The sequence below is a fragment of the Oryx dammah genome, unplaced genomic scaffold (assembly GCF_014754425.2).
Source record: "Oryx dammah isolate SB20612 unplaced genomic scaffold, SCBI_Odam_1.1 HiC_scaffold_24, whole genome shotgun sequence".
Classification (NCBI taxonomy): Eukaryota; Metazoa; Chordata; class Mammalia; order Artiodactyla; family Bovidae; genus Oryx; species Oryx dammah.
The window spans coordinates 50,663,474-50,683,893 of record NW_024070208.1 but is presented as its reverse complement, the minus strand read 5'-3'; the positions used below and the strand labels follow the sequence as shown (position 1 = coordinate 50,683,893).

At 40.3% G+C, this 20,420-nt stretch overlaps 1 protein-coding gene across 14 annotated transcripts in view; it reads right to left on the bottom strand.

Moving 5' to 3' along the window:
• The window catches only part of LMO7 (LIM domain 7), a 221,190-nt gene that overhangs the window by 88,910 nt on the left and 111,860 nt on the right, over nt 1–20,420 (bottom strand). For 10 of the 14 annotated variants that reach the window (XM_040266894.1, XM_040266881.1, XM_040266883.1 and 7 more), the window contains one exon: nt 16,172–16,278. Coding sequence is in view for 10 of the 14 variants with exons in the window: in XM_040266881.1 (XP_040122815.1) it covers nt 16,172–16,278 (107 nt within the window). In the remaining 4 variants the exon portion in view is untranslated. Of the gene's footprint in view, nt 1–12,415; nt 12,558–16,171; nt 16,279–16,564; nt 16,923–20,420 lie in introns of those variants that run through there. The other 4 variants (XM_040266895.1, XM_040266882.1, XM_040266884.1 and 1 more) reach the window with 3 other exon arrangements.

Sequence of the window (20,420 nt, the reverse complement as noted above, 5' to 3'; positions counted from 1 at the left end):
GCCAAGCCCATGATGTTTATCTTGCGGGCATGACATTCCCACTGCCCTTACTCCAAAGTAGTTCCTAAGGCAAAAAATCAGCCTGACATTTCTGGAAGACCCTACAGAAAAGAGATTTTGGAATTCAAACAAAATTCCCTCTTCTTGTTGGAGTTTAAAATAAGGAAAAAAGACCATAATTTCTGATTAAATGCATTAACAACGCCTACATTTCCATTTGGATGCTCCACTATCACGCCCAACGCAATGTGTTAAAACTTCACTTTCATCTTGTCCCCAAACCACCTGCCTTTCTGCTAATAGCTGCACAAGCTCAAAAGCTGGTCCTTCTTTTTCTTTCGCTCTAATCAGCCCCCATCATGTCTACTTCAAATATCTCCTCATTTACATTTTCACTATTTTCAGCAGTTGGCCTCCTTATGATACGGCCACGTAAGCTAAGTCGCTTCAATCATGTCTGCCTCTTCGTCACCCTATGGACTGCAGCCCGCCAGCTCCTCTGTCCATGGGATTCTCCAGGCAAGAATACTGGAGTGGGTTGCCGTGCCCTTCTCCATGGGATCTTCCCGACCCAACCTGTGCCTCTTAAGTCTCCTGCATTGGCAGGCGGGTTCTTTAAAACTAGCGCCACCCGGGGAAGCCCCAAAATACCCATAACCACTGAACTACCAGGAAAGTCCCAGAAGCAGAGATTCAGAAAGATGGGGTAATGGTGTACAGATAAAATGGACTGCCTGAGAACTGACTAGCTTGGAGGCTGGGAGAGATGTCAGGAAACTATTGCAGTTCATGGGTGTTCTGCAACAATGTCCTGACATCCCCCCCAACCTCCATGCTAGTCAGTTCATAGTCAGTCCACTTTACATTCTACTTCATTACCCATCTTTCTAAATCTCTGCTTCTGGGGCTTCCTTGGTGGTCCAGTGGTTAAGCCTTCATGATTCCAACACAGGGGGCGTGGATTCAATCCTTGATTGGGAAAATATTAATAGGGTCCCACATATCAAGTGGCATGCCCCAATTTTTTAATTAAATAAATAAATCTCTGCTTCTGACATCGTAACCTTCTGCACCAAGCTTTTGTTAATAATCCCACTAAGAGTTCAAGCTTTCCCAGCCACAATACTCGAAGTACCACTCAAGCTAGTCCCCATGGACTTGTCATCCTGCCTCCAATCAGCCAACCTAGATTAGAAATTCATGCCTCACACTCCCAAACTCTCCCCCTAAACAAGTATAGGCCTCAAGAGTGGAGGTCTTACTAAACTTTACTCATTCCTTTGCATTTAAAAGGCTCTCTGAAATGACGGATTAGAACTCCTCTCTGCCTTTGGGTTAACAAACCTTCCTGCAGCCTTCTCCCACCTCTCTTATCTTCCAGATCCACAGTCAAGCCTTATATCTCCCCTGTTATCTTTATTAAACCCTCGCTCCAATATACTATCACTATCATTCATCGCATAAATCCTTGTTACTCAGAGTGTGGTCTTCATTGGCATGGCCTGGGAGTTTGCTAAAAATGCAGAATCCCAGCCCTGTCCCAATCTGAATCAGAATCTGCATTTGACTCCAACGTGTTTTATACACACACTGAAATTTGAGAAGCACCATTTTAAAGCACTGTATGTAACTCATTCAAGTCTAGGTAATTTTTCACGCATATCTTCTAAAAATTACAAATTCTTCTGTATCCACTGAACTTCCTTCCTACCCAACCAACTTAATAGACCTGGTGTCTGACAGATACATATTAACACATTTAAAATTCCCTTGTGTGATCATCCTCTGTATTTCATTAGGACACATTTAGAGGTGTGTGTGTTAGTCGCTTAGTCGCGTCTGACTCTTTGTGACCCCATGGACTGTAGCCATCAGGCTCCTCTGTTCATGAGATTTCCCAGGCAAGAATACTGGAGTGGGTTGCCATTTCCTTCTCCAACATTTAGAGGTAGAATTATTACAATTCTGGGTTTGAATCCTAATGAAGTTTCCTACTCGTGCTAAGGATGTGACCTTGAATGAGCCACCAAACCTCTCAGATTCCATTCTGTAAACTCAGGCAACGACTCTTGTTTATAAAGAGGTTTAGATTATACACAAGGCATTAAGCCAAGCATTCAGGTGCTATTTTCTTTCCACTCTCCTCCACTCCCTCTCTTAAAAGCAGTACTTTATCTCCTTTCACATAGTCAGTAGTCTTAAAACAAGTGCTTTCTATTATTGCAACTAACTCATTCCACTAGTTATTTAAAAGGAAATACTCCTATATTACCATATGTAAAACAGACAGCTAACTGGAATTTGCTGTATGATTCAGGGAACTCAAACCAGAGCTCACTAACAACCTAGAGGGTGGGAGGGAGGTTCAAGAGGGAGGAAACATGGGTAAACCTATGGCTGATTCATACTGATGTTTGGCAGATACCAACACAATACTGTAAAGCAATTATCCTTCAAATAAAATAAATATTTTTTTTAAAAAAGGAAATGTATCCTTGTTTTCATTCTACTCCTGTATCTCTATCTCGGGTTACTATGACTTTCATCTATCTTTGGCCCTCTAAAACATCACAATATAAAAGTTTAATAAATATTTCTTCTTATGAATGAAAGGTTTACATTCAACAACTAGCAACAAATAACCTCTAATGACTTGGTACGAGAAGTGACCCCTCCATTTGTTGGAAGTCTTAGTAAAGGAATTCTGAAAGTGTCTCTGTGTTTGAGTCATTTCTTGGACTTTACTTTTTTGAGTCACTATCTGATCCTCCAGGAGTTTCATCTTACTGGAATTAGACTGTGCTATTTATTGTAACACTTGGTGCTCTGTCTACCACCTGTTTCAAACCCTCCAATCACCACACTGATAGCATGACTTTTGGCAATGTACTCAAGTAATTCTTCTTTAATTCAGTAAGCTAGGTAATATGACTGTGGTTGATCTTTTTTGCTTACAGTTTGAGCTTTCAAACAAGAGTTTCAATGATCAATCCCTAAGGTTTTGTATGAGATTTAATATACAATGACCTAAGCCCTAACGAAAAATGTATATGTAAACACACACACACACACACACACACACATATATATAAATAATTTATAAGCACTTATTCCCAGCCAAGGATGTTTGGATGAGGGAGTTGTGGCTTAGTTTGGTTTTAACAAGTAAAATGAAGTATCAAAAACTGGTGAATAAATTATTTAGAATAATTTCCTGCCAATTCTATTTTAAAGATAGGTCTCATGCCACTGCTATAAAGGTCAAAGTGTGGTAGCATGATACTGAGCAATTGAGATTAGTAAGGTCTTACAATCCACAATCTTTGACAAGAATGTTCCACTACCATGGCAAATACAATTGAACATTTATAACTATTTGTGTCCTTGGAAGGAAAGCTAGGACAAACCTAGAAAGTATATTTAAAAAGCAAAGACATTACTTTATCAAATCTATGGTTTTTCAAGTAGTCATGTATGAATGTGAGAGCTGGATCATAAAGAAGGCTGAGTGCCCAAGAATTGATGCTTTTGAATTATGTGCTGGATAAGACTCTCAAGAGTCCCTTGGACTGCAAGGAGATCAAACCAATCAATCCTAAAGGAAATCAACCCTGAATATTCACTGGAAGGAGACTGATGCTGAAACTGAAATTCCAAAACTTTGGCCACCTGATGCAAAGAATTAATTCACTGGAAAACACCGTGATGCTGGGAAAGATTGAGGGCAGGAGGAGAAGAGGGCAACACAAGATGAGATGGTTAGATAACATCACCGACTCAATGGACATGAGTTTGAGCAGACTTTGGAAGACAGTGAAGGACATGAAAACCTGGCGTGCTGCAGTCCATGAGGTCACAAGAGTTGGACACGACTGAGCGACTGAACAACAACTACCTGTGTGACAGTCATAAAGCCTATAAAGGCATTTATGTGTACCTATCAATAAAATCCAAATACTCCATTATTTCTCTACTGCTGCTGCTAAGTCACTTTAGTCGTGTCCGACTCTGTGCGACCCCACAGACGACCTCCTACCAGGCTCCTCTGTCCCTGCGATTCTCCAGGCAAGAACACTGGAGTGGGTTGCCATTCCTTCTCCAATGCATGAATGTGAAAAGTGAAAGTCAAGTCACTCAGTCGTGTCCAACTCTTCGCGACTTCATGGACTGCAGCCTACCAGGCTCTTCCGTCCATGGGATTTTCCAGGCAAGAGTACTGGAGTGGGGTGCCATTGCCTTCTCTGATTAGCCAGGGTGTAAAGACCACACATGTAGCATATTTCTTCTTTTCTAAAGCACACGTGAGTCAATTTAACATTCCTAAATTATATGAATTCCTAAGTATCACTGATTTTAGATTTGATGGCATATAGCAATATATTTATTTGAAGTTACTTAGATTACAAACTTGGGGGAATTTTAAAATTATAACATAAATATATTTGCCATGTATCAAACAAGATAATATCAATCATACACACAAATCCATCTGGGGTATAGCCCCCCTGGTTAAACAGCAACTCAATTCCAGTCCCATAACACTAGAAAGAATATCAGTAAGTTTTTAAAGGCTGTTGAAGTCTGTTTAGACAATAGAGAGGAAGCAGTCCAAGCATTGTAGGCTAAGACATTCCCTGAATTTAAATCCTAGCCCTGTTATTTGTCCAGGATAAGCTGAGCAACTTACTCTCCTGACTCTTCATTTCATGTACCTGAAGCAAAATGGAAATAGCTGGCTAGGCTGTTACTAGGTTAGAAATAACTAATGTAAAACACCTGACAGACAGATATCATCCTCCAGTGTGTCTAAACCTAGACCTAATGGAGTGATCTGGAAATATTCTGGATACTCCAGTAGAGTGATACTCCCACTTAGGTGATATTCATCAGTCCAAATCCATTGTTCCCTTAGAGTTAGTTGTACACTGTAGATCATTGCAATGCTCCTTAACACACAAAAGCAAACATTAAGACTGAATGAGGCTTTTGTCATCGTCCCCATTTATGGTTTTAAGAATGAGGTAGTAGGTCCTGCTTCTCTTCTAGCTACCCAGGACTCAGGGTTCATACACAGTGCCTATTAAATAGCCAACGGATGCTGCTGACAAGCCACAGATACAAGGCATACAGATGAGGCCTCAAAACCCCTAGGCTAAGCCTCATACACCTGCCCACCCACCACCTTCAGCCCATCAGGATGGCGCTTCTTCTAGCTACCCAGCAGCAGACAAGTCTGATTCAAGGCTTACCTCAAGGGGTGTCAATCTTTAATGGAATGTTTCCCCCATGTCTCTTTCTGATAAGCAGAATGAAAGAGAATGGAAAATATGAGAAAGGACACAGAGTTCTATCTTTTAATCTGGGATTGGCATGACCATGGACAATTGGACACCTGTATTTAATCATACTATTCTTATTTCTCCTCCAAGACAGGGACCAAGCCCTTCTGATGAAAGGAATTCTTCACCAAAATAAACAAGGGTCTAGGGACCCTCGTGGTCTGGTGCCTCACTCTTCAGAGCCTTTTACAAATGTTCACATATGTTCTTAGTGTGTGTGTACATGTGTGCTCTATCGTACACTTTTGAGATGAATACACTTTCAGCTCAGTTGTGTCTGACTCTTTGTGACCCCATGAATCGCAGCATGCCAGGCCTTCCTGTCCATCACCAACTCCCAGAGTTCACTCAGACTCATGTCCATTGAGTCCCTGATGCCATCCAGCCATCTCATCCTCTGTCGTCCCCTTCTCCTCCCACCCCCAATCCCTCCCAGCATCAGAGTCTTTTCCAATGAGTCAACTCTTCGCATGAGGGGCCAGAATACACATTATACACAAACTAAAGCTACCCACCTAGTAGAGAATTTTTCTTCTCAATATTCAGTCAAAAGAAGTCTAGTAATATGTCAACCAAATTGTCTACCCAAAGATTCTCTTGAAGATTATTTCCATATCTCAATAAATGTAATAAAAAGTACAGAATAAAAGCATTTCAAAGTCTAGCAGCCATCAATATTATTATAAAGTAATGAAATGGTGAAATGTAATAACAGGGATACTTGATATTTAGAGATTTCTCCCCAAATTGCTCAAAATACACAGCACAAACCCTAGTTAAACTAATGGTGGCTGATGCAAACAGCTAATTCAAAGCAGCTGCTTTCCCCAGGCCACCCAGATCTCCCACTTTTTACATTTTTAACTTAAGAAAAACTGGTTTACCTGAAGTTGTGTTCATTCAAACTATTTTTTTAATCTACTTCTCTTTGAATGGAATATTATTACACTATCATATGCATTGAAAATGGCAGGTGTACTTAAATTTACACAGCAGGTGTGTGCTGTTTCCTTAAAGGTTTCTCAGTAACACTTCATGGCAAATAGGGAAAAAATGGAAACAGTGACAGACTTTATTTTCTTGGGCTCCAAAATCACTGCGGACGGTGACTGCAGCCATGAAATTAAAAGACAATTGCTCCTTGAAAGAAAAGCTATGATAAACATGGATGGCACATTAAAAAGCAGAGACACCACTTTGTCAGCAAAGATCCATATAGTTAAAGCTATGGTTTTCCCAGTAGTCAGGGACAGATGTGAGAGCTGGACCATAAAGAAGGCTGAGAGCCAAAGAACTGATGCCTTTGACTTGTGGTGCTGAAGAAGACTCTTGAGAGTCCCTTGGACTGCAAGGAGATCAAGCCAATCAATCTTAAAGGAAATTAACCCTGAATATTCACTGGGAGGACTGATGCTGATGCTGAAGCTCCAATACTTTGGCCACTTGATGTTAAGACCCAACTCACTGGAAAGGACAGATTGAGGGCAGGAGGAGAATGGGTCGACCGAGAATAACATGGTTGGATGGCATCACTGACTCAATGGACATGAGTTTGAGCAAACTGGGATATCGTGAAAAACAGGGAAGCCTGGCATGGGAAGGCAGGGAAGCCTGGTGCAGTCCATGGAGTCTCAGAGTCAGACACAGTTGAGCAACTGAATAACAGCAGCAACAGTTTGGGAATATGTTAAGTTTACTGCAAATATTTGGTCAATAGTGTCTAAAGTGATGCTATTAAGCTCTTAAGAGAAAGTGACCGTCACCCTGCCTCCCAGTTCAGTAGGGATCCTCAGAAGGTGTATCTCTGAAAAACGGAAACACAGTCCCTCAGTAGCCAATCCTACCTGAGATGTCTGTTCAGCATGACAAATTATACCAGGGCAATTACCCCTAAAATGTAACTACTCCATTTACCTAAACTCTTTAAAATAACCAGTAAGTGGTCAATATACAACTTTTATACAACATTTGATAGCAAGTCTTCATTTTTAAAAAATCAAATTATAACATTTATGTTAAAGCCTCAACATGAAAGTATACTTCCTACTTTCTTGACACATTTCACCATGTATGACTGGAAGTAAATAGTAACCAAGGTTTAACCTCACAGGGCTTCCCTGATAGCTCAGTTGGTAAAGAATCCACCTGCAAAAGAGCAGACCCCAGTTCGATTCCTGGGTTGGGAAGATACACTGGAGAAGGGATGGGCAACCCATTCCAGTATTCTGGCCTGGAGAATTCCACGGACAGAGGAGCCTGGCAGGCTACAGTCCATGGGGTGGCAAACAGTCAGACACGACTAAGCGACTTTCACTTCACTTCACTTCATGACCTCACAAATAGTGGCTATTGCTATTTATGACTTTTTTGTGCCCAGGGTTAAAACTATAAATATTTTAGATAATATAATCAAGACCTTTAGCTATCAGTACAGTAGCCTTTTCATGGACAGATGGGAGAGGCCCAAAAGGAGCGACCAAGATTTCTGAGTGAAAACATGATTGCAGGGTGCATTTGAGTTCTGTAAACAGTATAAACACTTATCTTTCCCCCTAAAAATTTCATAAACCCAACAACATTTTAGAGAATTAGAGAATTTTAAAAATTTAGAGAATTAAAGAGATTTACACAAAATCTCTTTTAGAGAATAGCATCTGATCTTGCCTATCCAAACGATAACCACCTCTCTTCTCCCAATGACCAAAACAGAATTTTCACAGAAAAAAAGGAAAAATGGGATGAAAAAAACTAGTAAATAAAGTAAAATTTTGGACTGGGATTTGTGTTGTAGACAGCTTGTGGTTTTATCATTTTTTTGCTTAAATATGAAAACACAAACTTTTAAAGAAAAATCCAAATCAAACTAAAACATTTTAATATTTCAAAATATACACAGAAAACTTTTTGAAGTCTTAGAAAGTTAATAAAATTATGTCGATTCCATATAAACAGGAGCAAGAGTAAATAACTTAGATATATTGTTCTCTGGTTTCCAGCTTTGCTATTCTAACAAAACAGACTGTACAAAGTAGATTAAACATAAATGTCAGAAAAACATCTGTTTTAACATCTACTAATTGAAAGAGCTAAGTCTAAAATGGCCAAAACTCTCATTAAAAAAGCAAAGAACCTATAGCTAGTCATCACAATTTAAGTACCTGAAGACCTGATTCTTCCCTCTATGTTCTTTTACAAGGCACACATATCTTCATCGGATCAAGATTGCAAATTATGAAAATGACCATAATTGATAATTCAATACCGTTTACTGACTACTACTATGTGTGAAGCACTATACACTTTACATACGTGATTTATGAAAATCACTACAGTGTCCTTGCAGGATAGGACTATTTCCCAAACAGTAATATTTGGTAAGCTCCAGGATATTAGCAATTTCATTTGTCTTGTTCACTAAAAAGCAAAGTGATCACAGGGAGGAAAAGTAACCTGTCTAAGGTCATTCAGCCACCAGGTGACTAAATGTGCTGTGTGCTTAGTCGCATCTGACTCTTTGCAACCCCAGGGACTGCAGCCCGCCAGGCTCCTCTGTCCATGGGGATTCTCCAGGCAAGAATACTGGAGTAGGTTTCCATGCCCTCCTCCAGGGGATCTTCCCAACCCAGGTCTCCCGCACTGCAGGTGGATTCTTTACCATCTGAGCCGCCAGGGAAGCCCTGGTGACTGAATGGGATGGGATTAAAACCATGGCAGGCACCTAAATTCCTGCTTTTGTCTAAGATGACTATCTATTCATGAGAACTGATGCACATCAACTGAACTTCTGTTCCATCCTGGGGAAGAAAGAAACTTAGCCTGGGGTATATTAGAAACAAATCAAATGAACTGCCAAGAAGTCTTCATGTTTCTGTGTGCTCCTATTCTTCAGATGGCTTTTTATTATGCCAGAGTCAAAGGTAATTTGTGACGTTTTTTCACATTGGCTTTGACGTTAAATGCTAGGCAAAGGTAAGAGGTACCAAGGCAGATAGCTTGACTTTGGAAGAAACAAGGCTTATTGCAAACTCGGTGGTAAAGCTTCTCATTAAAGTAACTTCAATGACTTCTCGTAAGTTACCTCCACTATTGATTTCTGCTTTTAAAAATTTCTATTCCTGTCCCTTGAACTTCTATAAGATATCAAAACTACCTATGTAACCACTATCTTTTTCCACCAAGTCTTAAGCATGCATTTAGAGTGGTGATGATATGAAAACATTGAAATGTTTCTAAACCTTTATATAAATATAAGCATAGAACAGCTCTCAAAAGTCAGGAAAAACAATATTAGTATTTATCATTTGACATCAGCATAAGAATTAAAATTCCACCAAATACTTTGGAAAGCACATGGTCCAAAATCCCAATTTTAGTTTTACTCACACAACTGAGAGGAAACACATATTCTTCTTTTAAACTATATAAGTTTGAAATTATGTTGTAATATTCTGGAATGATAAATAAAAGGCAATTCATCTCAAAAGTTTAGTGACTGCTTTGCCAGATATGCTTTGCAATTTTGAAAGATGAGGAAGACTTAGCTAAGAAAAATTCAGTTCTCATCATCAAAGCCTGGTTTTAAGATTTCCAGGACATGTTTATAATTAAAATCTGATTCTCAAATAAGCATTAAGCATTCAAATAAGAACCTGAAGGAACTAAGGAGATTAAAGGGAGTAAGTAAGGCATTATCTCTGCCCTCAAATAGTCTCAAGTCTAAGGAAAACTAGATATAGGTAAAAACAAAAAATACTTTGAAAGCCCAGATTAGAAATCAACATCACCTTCAATGAGATGTGTTTCTTGATTGAAAAATGGAAATAACTATTCATCTCTATAGTTCCAGGGAGCCCTGTGCATTCAACACAATGTATTCTAACCGAACTCATGAGGACATTCCCTTGCTTATAATGTGAACCCCTCTAACGGCATGTCTCCACTTTATTTATGTCTGTATAAGTACCGGCCAGGCTTCCCAGGTGACTTACCTGCAATGTAGGAGACGTAGGAGATGCAGGTTCAATCCCTGGGTCGGAAGGTTCCCTGGAGGAAGGCACGGTAACCTGCTCCAGTATTCTTGCCCAGAGACTCCCATGGACAGAGGAGCCTGGCGGGCTACAACCCATGGAGCCACAAAGACTCAGATAGGACTGAGCAACTGAGCATGTACACAAGTACCAGCCACAGAGAAGATACTGAATCAATGCTTGTTGTAGGACTGGCAAGTGAATGAAACCAAAATTTCCCCTTACTGGATTAACTGCTGCTTTCTCCTCTGTAGCTCCAGAAAAGTGTATAAGCATATGTACCTTTCATGTACATGCTTCACTCCAATAATCAGTTAAATCAGACCAGGTTATAGCATGAAAACTGGGGGAAACACGCGCTTAACATCTCTAGTGACTGGTGAAGCTCTCATTTTCAAAAATGACTGACAGGACTACAGATATTACAATGCATGTAGCTGTAAACATTTGATTAATTCAATACAGGCAGTCCTACAGATAATTAGGTGAAAGAAGAATCTCTTCAACAAAAATATATCTTTGGTCTAACCCTTTGGAGGACCAGGTTATAAAACAAATGTGATCTGATTGCGGAAGCAAATTTGACCATCCTCCCATGAACTGACTCAAGACAACTGCTAATCAAGATGAGCTACCAAGTGAGATTCTTTGGCACCATGAATTTAGGTTGGGTGACTTTTGAAGATAAAGATCCTAGCCATAAAATTCTATAACAGGAAGTCTCATACAGCAAGCCAAGACAGAATCAAGCTCCATGGCTTTCTGGATTTGAGGGAGTGAGGAGCTGAGGAAGGAGAGTTGAAATCCAGAAGACATGCCGATCTATCAAAGGAATAAATTAAGAACCAGAAATGGAGAGAAACAAATACCAGATAAAACTTGTTATTCTACAGTTTGCCCCTGCAACTCATATTCCCTCACCATCTCTGTGACTAAGCAGAATATTAGATATTCAAACTTTGCAATCAAAGATCATCTGAAAATGTGACTATGTATTTTTGCTGTTAGCCTTAAACAGGACCTTGGCAATACAAAAGAATTAGTGTCCCCCTTTCAGAAACTACCTAACACCAGAGAATAAATGGGATAGAGATGTGTACACTGCAGTAAACTTCCTTTCTGTTTTATTCTAACTACTTGGTAGGAAGAGAGGGAACACTTTTAAATAGTGACATGAATCAACAGGTGGAAGTCTCCATGCTCAAGTTACAGATCCAAGTTTGGATACCATTAAGGTTGCTTTTTTCCTTTTTTTTTTAATAGATTAAGATATTGAGACACTCATTTGAAAGACACAGCCCCAAAAAAGTAGTAAAACCAGGTTTAAATCAGAAAAAGTTGAGAATTTTACAATTCAAAGTAGGTATATTTTTACTTACATGAATAAAGACTTTAAATAAATACACATACACATTCATCTCAAGTCCAATTTGGCAGACTATAAAAGAGAGACATCTGGGAACTTGATTCCTAAGACATGACTTTACAGTATTGCTGCAAAACCAAGCACCCTTTTGAAGCTTTAGAGAACAGTTAAATCCCTAAAATATCATTCTGAGCCTCCTCTATTTTCACAAGGGAAATATGCTAACACTAATCTTGCTTCCAGCTACTGTTCCTTTGGCAACTAGCACATGTAAAAATAACAGATTCTTGATTTCTCCACCCTCCACTTGATAAACAGGTCTTTAAAAAAAAAAAAAAACTCAGTAACATTTCAAGTCACATTTTAGATCTAACATATCAATGTCCTAAATAAGAGTGTATACTAAAATATACTTTTTTTTTGCATGACTAAAACAGTATGTTCTAAAGCTTCGCCATCTTCTCACTGTATTATGAACAGAATGTATCTAAGGAAGTGTGAAAAACTGGGTTGGAATGGTAAGGGGGGCAGAAAGGGAAAAAAAAACCCATTTATAATCTGTTCCAATCCTCAGTTTTAAAAATTTCAATATGGAATTTGGTTAGACCAATGGTTTAGATACAGGACTTAGTTTGAGTCAAACTGCTAGACACAAAATTAAAACCTTTAACGTTCAACCCTACCTTTCTGACAGCTTCAGCTCCTACAATCTAGGATGTCGGGGCTACGGTGCTGAGGCGCTTTCCACGAGTGATCTCTCTTTGGCTCTTAATGTCCAGATGCTACCATACAGCCCATGACATCAGCTGCAGGCGCTCTCCCGTGGGTGCGGCATGCCTCCCGTCACCGTGCTTGCCCTCCAAGAGGACTTTTATAGAAAGTGTGCAGAGATGGCTCTGTGGGGGTCATACCCTCTCTTCTCTGCAGATTATGTGTGTTTCTAAGCTCAGTATGGATAGCTTGGGAATGGTTAACAACACAACGCAGTTAATCATTGGTGGAGAAGCTAAATTTCATGGCCTCACTACACAGATCTCAGCTAGGATAGGTTCAACCTCCATCTACCATCACGGATAAGTCATCAGTTTGCCTACTATACATTTGGGAAGAAAAAGAAGTGAAGACAGACCCTATCCATCCAAGTCAGAAACATCAAAATTAAAAGTATCAACTGACTTTTGCATATATGTTGCCCCAAAATAAGTGGAGTAATTCAAACATATTTGGAAAATTCAAACTATTATCTCCTTCAAATAAGGTAATTCAATTAGGAAAATAATGAGTATGATTAAAGAAATATAGAGTACCCTAGCTTGTTTGACTAGTGAGAATTATTACAAATTAAACAGTAAATCTCAAATTATGGGAAAATAAGATTTGTAGTTAGGTTCAGATTATTGAAGTGAAGTTATTTAACAGCAATGAGTCTTTAATTGCTTCTGTTCCTGCCACTCATTCTTACCACACACAGCTCTCCTAGGCTCTGTACATCATCTATGCTGTTAATCACTATTGTCCACTAACACACAGACAAAAAAACCCTCACCTTTGCCAACATGTAGGTATGGACTGTCCTTTCCTGTCTGCTCTCAGTATGTCCTGCAAACATGCATCTTAGATTATACTTGCAGCAAGACCGACAACAGGTCTGTGAACTGTGAATGCAGTTACTTAGGAGTTGAATTTTGATAGAGCATTTAAAATAATAAATAGTTTGCCACATTTTTGTTAATTTTAATGTATGCAGAAGAGCAAGATAATGTCCAAGTACTGCATCGTCCAATTACAACAAATCTTTCCTTTAAATAAACAAATGTACTAACACAGAAATACCTGTCATTATATTCATAAGTAAAGTAATATTTCAGCTGAATTGAAAGTTTATCCTTCCTGACGTACAATTACCTTACTGGCAGAGTGGAAATCTACAAATTCTAAATCAAGGCCTCTCAGCCTCAGCACTACTGATATTTGGGATCAGAAATTCTTTGTTATGGGGGCTGTCTTGTTAACTAAAGGGTATTTAGCAGCATCTCTGACCCCCTAGGTGGCAGTAGCACCCCCCTCACAGCTATAACAACCAGAAGTATCCCCTGTGCCATGCTTAGTCGTTCAGTCGTGTCCTACTCTGTGACCTTACGGACTATAGCCCGCCAGGCTCCTCTGTCCATGGGATTCTCCAGACAAGAATCCTGAAGTGGGTTGCCATGCCCCCTTCCAGGGGATCTTCCCAAACCTGGGATCGAACCCAGGTCTCCTGCACTGCAGGCGGCTTCTTTACCATGTGAACCATCAGGGAAGCCCAAACATCATCAAAAGTCCCCTGGGGAGCAAAAATGCCCCCAGTTGAGCACCACTAGTCTAACCAACACCAAGTCCTTTAATCTACAGTCAGTATAGGACAAGATCTTTGACCTACAGAAGCTGCCACGTTACATAAGAACTGAAACTAAAGAGAAACGCATTAATTACTGTTTCGTAAGGAATTATTTGCTTTCCTACACACCTGCTTCCTTTTATACAAATGCTATCTCAGGGCATAGGAGCTCTGACCAACACGTTTAGATGAGCCATTCGCCAGCTTCCTCAGGTCTCCACCCTTCGCTTCCTTTGCAGCAGCCCCGCGGTTGACCCTTGTGCTCTTCGGTCCAACAACACGGCACTGTCAGGGGCTGTGCTCTTAATTCAGAGTCGAGCTCCTCACACAGGCCTTCTCACTAGGACTCCTTGGACACCTCTTGCTTTTATGGACTTGCGGTTTCCACTGAAACAAGTTGTGCTGCATACTTCCTACTACGGCTGTAACTATGTGACCTCTCGGTTTCAGTTTGTCAGTAATTTAATTTCATTGAAGGCTGAGCCCAGATACTGATTTTGCCTTAACACTTTAGAGGTGGCGTCTCATGAGACAGGCTGCAGGCAAGTCTTGCTCAGGGCACTTTTGAAATTAGAAGCCAACAAACGTGTTTGACTTAGTCCCACAGCCTACTTGAACATTGGCTACAGAGGTTCAAAACAGTGTGATTTTGAGAGGGAAAGACATTTCTTCTTCATGGACAGCAACAACGGAAGAAAAACACTTTCAGAATCAAAAACGTCTCTGCCCATCTGATAGGTGTTATGACAGAAAGGCGATTAGGAAAAATAAATTCATCTATATAGTTATTGTTCACGGAAATTAAACATGACCTCAAATACTGCAGAAGTAAATGTGCCAGTTTGACGATGAAACTTAGGATCTCTCCACAGTCTTCGAGTTAGTGAGAAATCCTGACAGACTTCCCTGCTATGTACATTATCACTGCTGTGCCGTTTAGAAATGCTTAATCAACAGAACTAGAAGCACATAGATGCAAAATGGCCTGTTCATTTTAAAACTATATGGTTGCTTTTAAAAGATTAATCCTACCCGGATTTTTAGCTTATACTGCTAAGAGACAATATATACTATAAAAGATACTTATAGATGGGGTTATTCTTCTTTAGGAAAAAAATTGGTCATATTTAATATTTTATAGACAGTTTTTTAATAACTTTAAAGCTCTCACAACAGGGCTACTAACCATTCAAACTCAACTGTGAATTGGTAAAAGCTCATTTTTCCATTTCTATGATTTCTATAAATAGAATAAAGGTGTTTGTTTTTCCCCTTGGAAAAAATGCTAATGAGGTTTAAGAGCCACAATAAGGAGGAAGTCATTATTACAGAATTAAATCATTTTGCTGTCACACTTATCTAGTAACACAAGCTTATTCTGATTCACTGAAAGCAAATTTAGATTTATAAGAAAAAAATCTTACAAGAGTTTAAAACCAGATTCCTGAAACCATATACTCACACATCAACAGCATTTTCCATCTAAAACACAACACAAACACCTGCGCACGTTTTCACACACATTCCCACTTTCACTTTCTCACCCATACTATTAAGAGTGGGGAAAAAAAGTTCATTTTTAGAAATCAGACACAATTGACAAAATTCTTTAGTTGCATGTTGGTCCCGGGCACTGCTGCTTTCCAAATATTGTCTCTTTTCTAACTATCCCACTCTCATTTTTATGTTAGCAATTATGTCTTAATTTCAAATAATTATTTTCACTCTGTAAGCTAGACTATAACCTCTCCATTTTCTTTATAAATATAATAAGCCTCCTCACCATTAGCAACCAAACACAACCATGTTAGACAGGCATTAAAATACAAACCACCATTTCGGTTAATATAGAGATTTAAAATAATAACATATCATGGTCTCAATTACAGACAGCTTCACACTCACAAAGCTATTTCTTAAATAGTTTTGGAATACAAACAGAGGAAGACAAGGAGGTGATTTTTCAGTAAGAAGAACTCTCAGAAATTATTCACACCAGCTACAAGCCCTAAGTTTAAAGGAAAAAAAAAAAAAAAACATATAATAAACCAGTGAAACTTACTTAACAGTGACTCGATTTGATAAATCCTGTAGATCCCCAGGATGGAAAAGCTGGGCTTCTTTCAATCCAATCTGTTCACAAGCTTTCAAAAAAACGTTTATATTATCCTGTGAAAAGAAGTGGAAAGTGACTGCTTAGCTGAGCTCTCTCTCAGACAAAGGTTACCAATTTTTATGATATAACTTCCCAGCGTCAAAGTCCAATTATAGCCGGCAAAAAAAAAAAAAAAAAAAAAGGAGGAAGAAAGGCCAACGCATTCACGTATTTAAAAAAATTATACTAATCTGTGGGCATGTACAGCCTTTCAGTTTTCCGGAGCATAAACGGCAGTGTTCTCTGATGCCAGGCATATGCCGTTCCTGTGATCTTTGTGACTGGCACGTTAAACATTACCTGTTAGAGGACAAGTGCCTGGCCACCGAGCAGTAACCTACACTTTGATGTCAGGTCTGCTCTGCAAACAAACGCCCTCTTCCCAGCTCTGCACGACAAGCTTCACCTCTCCTCTTTAAAAATAACTCCAGCTACTGACATTCACCCACCCAGAAACTGTTGGCAGGGAGGAAGGGAGAGGAGGAACATTCTGTTTCTATGATTACAAATTACAGAACGACTGTGGAATACCACACCTGGAATCTGGGTTTGGTTGCTGAGCCGGCTCTTGACATACAGGGAAACCGCACTCTAGGACCTGGGAGAAGCCCAGTGCTCATTGGCTGAGCCGCAGGGTCGAGGTGTGGTCCTTCCTCACGCCCTGCACCTGCCTCAGGAGTTGCCTCCGCAACCTGAAAATCTCGGTGGCCCTCCTATCTAATTTCAAAACTCAAATCCTCCATTCACAGACCCAGGCTTCTGGTTCACGTCAACGGCCGCACCCACACTAACAACAGGGACACACGCTGGTCGAGCAGAACTGGCTGGAGCTTCTGTCTGTACTCTGCATCGAGAAAGAAAACCCTTGATGGGGCTGAACTTGGGCTGCGGCCATGGGACTCTCCACCTCGGATTTGTTAGGTTCTCAGGCAGCAAGAGATTGGCCTCCTAAGACCTCTCTGCCCTCCCTGACAGGTGGTCATGAGGGAACTGTAAGGGAGGCAGCTCCCAACAGGAGCTGCGACGTGGAGACAGGCAGTTACCCTTTCCCATGTTGGGAAGGCAGGCCAGGATGGTAGAGCAGGGGGGAATCATAGACAGGGAAATGGAGAACAGTGAAGACGCTAAATCCAATAGCTTGGATTCTTGAAGAGTGAGGGGATTTAGGGAAAGGGGAACAAACGTATGGCAGAGGAAGGCAGTGCTGTTAGGGAACTCAGGGACAGTATAAAAAAAAAAAAAAAAACCTGTTTGTAATGGCAGGAAATTATTCTAGTGTATTATCAGTAAAAGGCAGCGTGAATGACCTAGCTGAAGGCTGCAATCCATGATTCATTTTAAATAAAAGGTCAAAGATTAAAGGACTTAATTCAAAAGTTGAACAGCTCAATGGAAGGCATTCAATCTGACTTTGGCCGGGGCAGGGGGGTGGGGGAGGTTGTTAATAGTAATGTATTGGCAACATACCAAGGGGGCAAAAGTGATTATTACGTTACATTCACATAACTTTTAAAATCTATACAATCTAATTACCAAACAATTCAAATTAATGGTTCTAAAACTGATCCTCAGAGAAGCAGACAAGAACAAATGATTGGGGGTGGGCGGGTGTTAGTGTCTCAGTCGTGTCTGACTCTTTGTGACTCTATGAACTGTAGCCTGCCAGGCTCCTCTATCCATGGAATTCCCCAGACAAGAATACTAGAGTGGGTAGCCATTCCCTTCTCCAGGGGAACGTCCCAACCCAGGGATCAAACCCAGGTCTTCTGCATTGCAGGCAGATTCTTTACCATCTGAGTCACACAGGGAAGCCCCTACAGAAGTAAATCTCACTTCAAAAAGGAAAAATAATTCATTAGGAGTCCTCCCACAAATTCAATTTGTTTCTGAATGTTATAAAAAAAAATAAGTTAAATTGGAAGTAAATGCATTGAGCTGACAGCCAAAACAATTCTTCACATGTTTTATAAAAACATAATAGCATTCATCCAGTTGACAAATATGTACAGAGTGGTAAAAAACAGATAAAGTCAAACATACCTCAAAACCCATCCAAGTATTTAGAAAGAAACCACTTAAAAACAAAAGGGACTATATTTTGTTGGAGACAAAGAAAAAACATAAAATAAATATGATCAAATTCTGGTTCTAAGTAAAGCCTTTACATTAAAAAGCAGAATCTTTTAAACAGTTCAGTGATGCTCACGTTTAAAAAAAAATTTTTTTTATGAACAAAGTGTCAAATGGCCTATGCAGCAGGAACAGGTTGTACGAAGATCAGAACTGTAACCTAAATTGTGCTTGCTGGACTTGAGCCCGCTGGTAATTTAGTTTTTGTAATTTCAAAGGACCTAGGCAGAGAGTTGCCTAAGGGGAGAGACAAAATTATTAAATAAAATTTTCATGTCTGTTGAAATATCAAGAAGCCACACCTAGCTCAACATATCAAAAGAGAAGGATTTAGTCATTATTTAGTGGAATCATTTTCCCTTGAAACTAGTAAAGATAAATGCAAGTTAAAACAAAGGGCAAGCCTAAAATGAATCTTATCTCATTGAACTGGTGGCCAGCACAAGTTAGCTCTGCCACTCACCAACTGTGTGGCTTTCAGAAACCTTAGTCAGTCTTTCTGGCCCCATTCACTTCATCGGTGAAATGAGTGAGTTGTGGATCTGTAACCGACTACACCAAAGGCTTCCCAGGTGGCTCAGTGGTAAAAAATCTTCCTGCCACTGCAGGAGATACAGGAGAGATGAGTTCAATCCCTGGGTTAGGAAGATCCCCTGGAGAAGAGCATGGCAACCCACTCCATATTCTTGCCTGGTAAACCTCACTGACAGAGAAGCCTGGTGGGCCACAGTTCATGGGGTCACAAAGACAGGCATGACTGAACCACTGAGCATACATCCAACCCACTACCAAGGAAAACACCTCTCTTGCAAGGGGAGGGAAGCCCAACTCTCCCCTAGCCCAATCGTGCGTGCAAATATCTCACAGTCTAACTTGCATAAAAACCTCAAGTCAAAAGCCTGAACTAAATAACTGCAATTCCTACCCTATGAGGACCCTAAGTAGCTTCACAAAAATAGAAACAAATAAATGATCCCTGAAAATCTGCAATAGCTCATCTTAGTTTAAAATTTTTCTATGACATAAATAAAACCAGACAGTATATAAACAGAAAAGGTTATTTTTCTGAAGATTTTCATATTCTCTTCAATCCCTCTTCCACCCCCTTAGTCTTGAATAAATTATAGGGGCAGTCATAACAGATGTCGGGTGAAGGGAGTCCAGGCAAATGGGAGATTAATAAATTAGGAATGGTACTCACTAACAACTGAGGCAGGAGGCGTACTCAGTCACTTCAGTTGTGTCTGACTCTGCAAGCTATAGACTGTAGCCCAATAGGCTCCTCTGTCCATGGAATTCTCCAGGCCAGAATCCTGGAGTGGGTTGCCCTGCCCTCCTGCAGGGGATCTTCCTGAACCAGGAATCGAACCTGTATCTCCTGCATCTCCTGCATTGCACAAAGGTTCCTAACCCACTGAGCCACCCGGGAAGCCTGAGGCAGGCAAGATGATGAAGCTACAAAAATTTACCAAGATTCCTAGGTTTCTATGAGTCCAGTGTAATACCTCTGTTGGTTATCTACTGCTTCACGGCAGATTATCCTAAAACTTAGCAGCTTAAAATCACAGATATTTATGATTTCACATAGTTTCTGAAGCTCAGGAATTTGGGGGTGGCTTAAGTTGCTTCCCTGATGGTTCAAAAGGTAAAGAATCCACCTGCCAATGCTGGAGACACAAGAGACATGGGTTCTATCCCTGGCTTGGAAAGATCCCCTGGAGGAGGGCATGGCAACCCACTTCAGTGTTCTTGCCTGGAGAATCCCAGCAAGGACAGAGGACACTGGTGGGCTCCAGTCCACAGGGTCACAAAGAGTCAACACAACTGAGCGACTAACACTAAGTTGCATGGTTCTGGCTTGGAGGTCTGTCATCAGGTTGACAATAAGGTCAGCTGGGGCTACAAACTGAAGGCCTTCTGGGGCTTGAGGAGCCACTTACAAGGCAGTAAATCAAGGCTGGCTGCTGGCAGGAAGCCTCAGCTCTTAGCCAAACGGAAAGCTCCACAGAGCTGCATGACTGAGTGA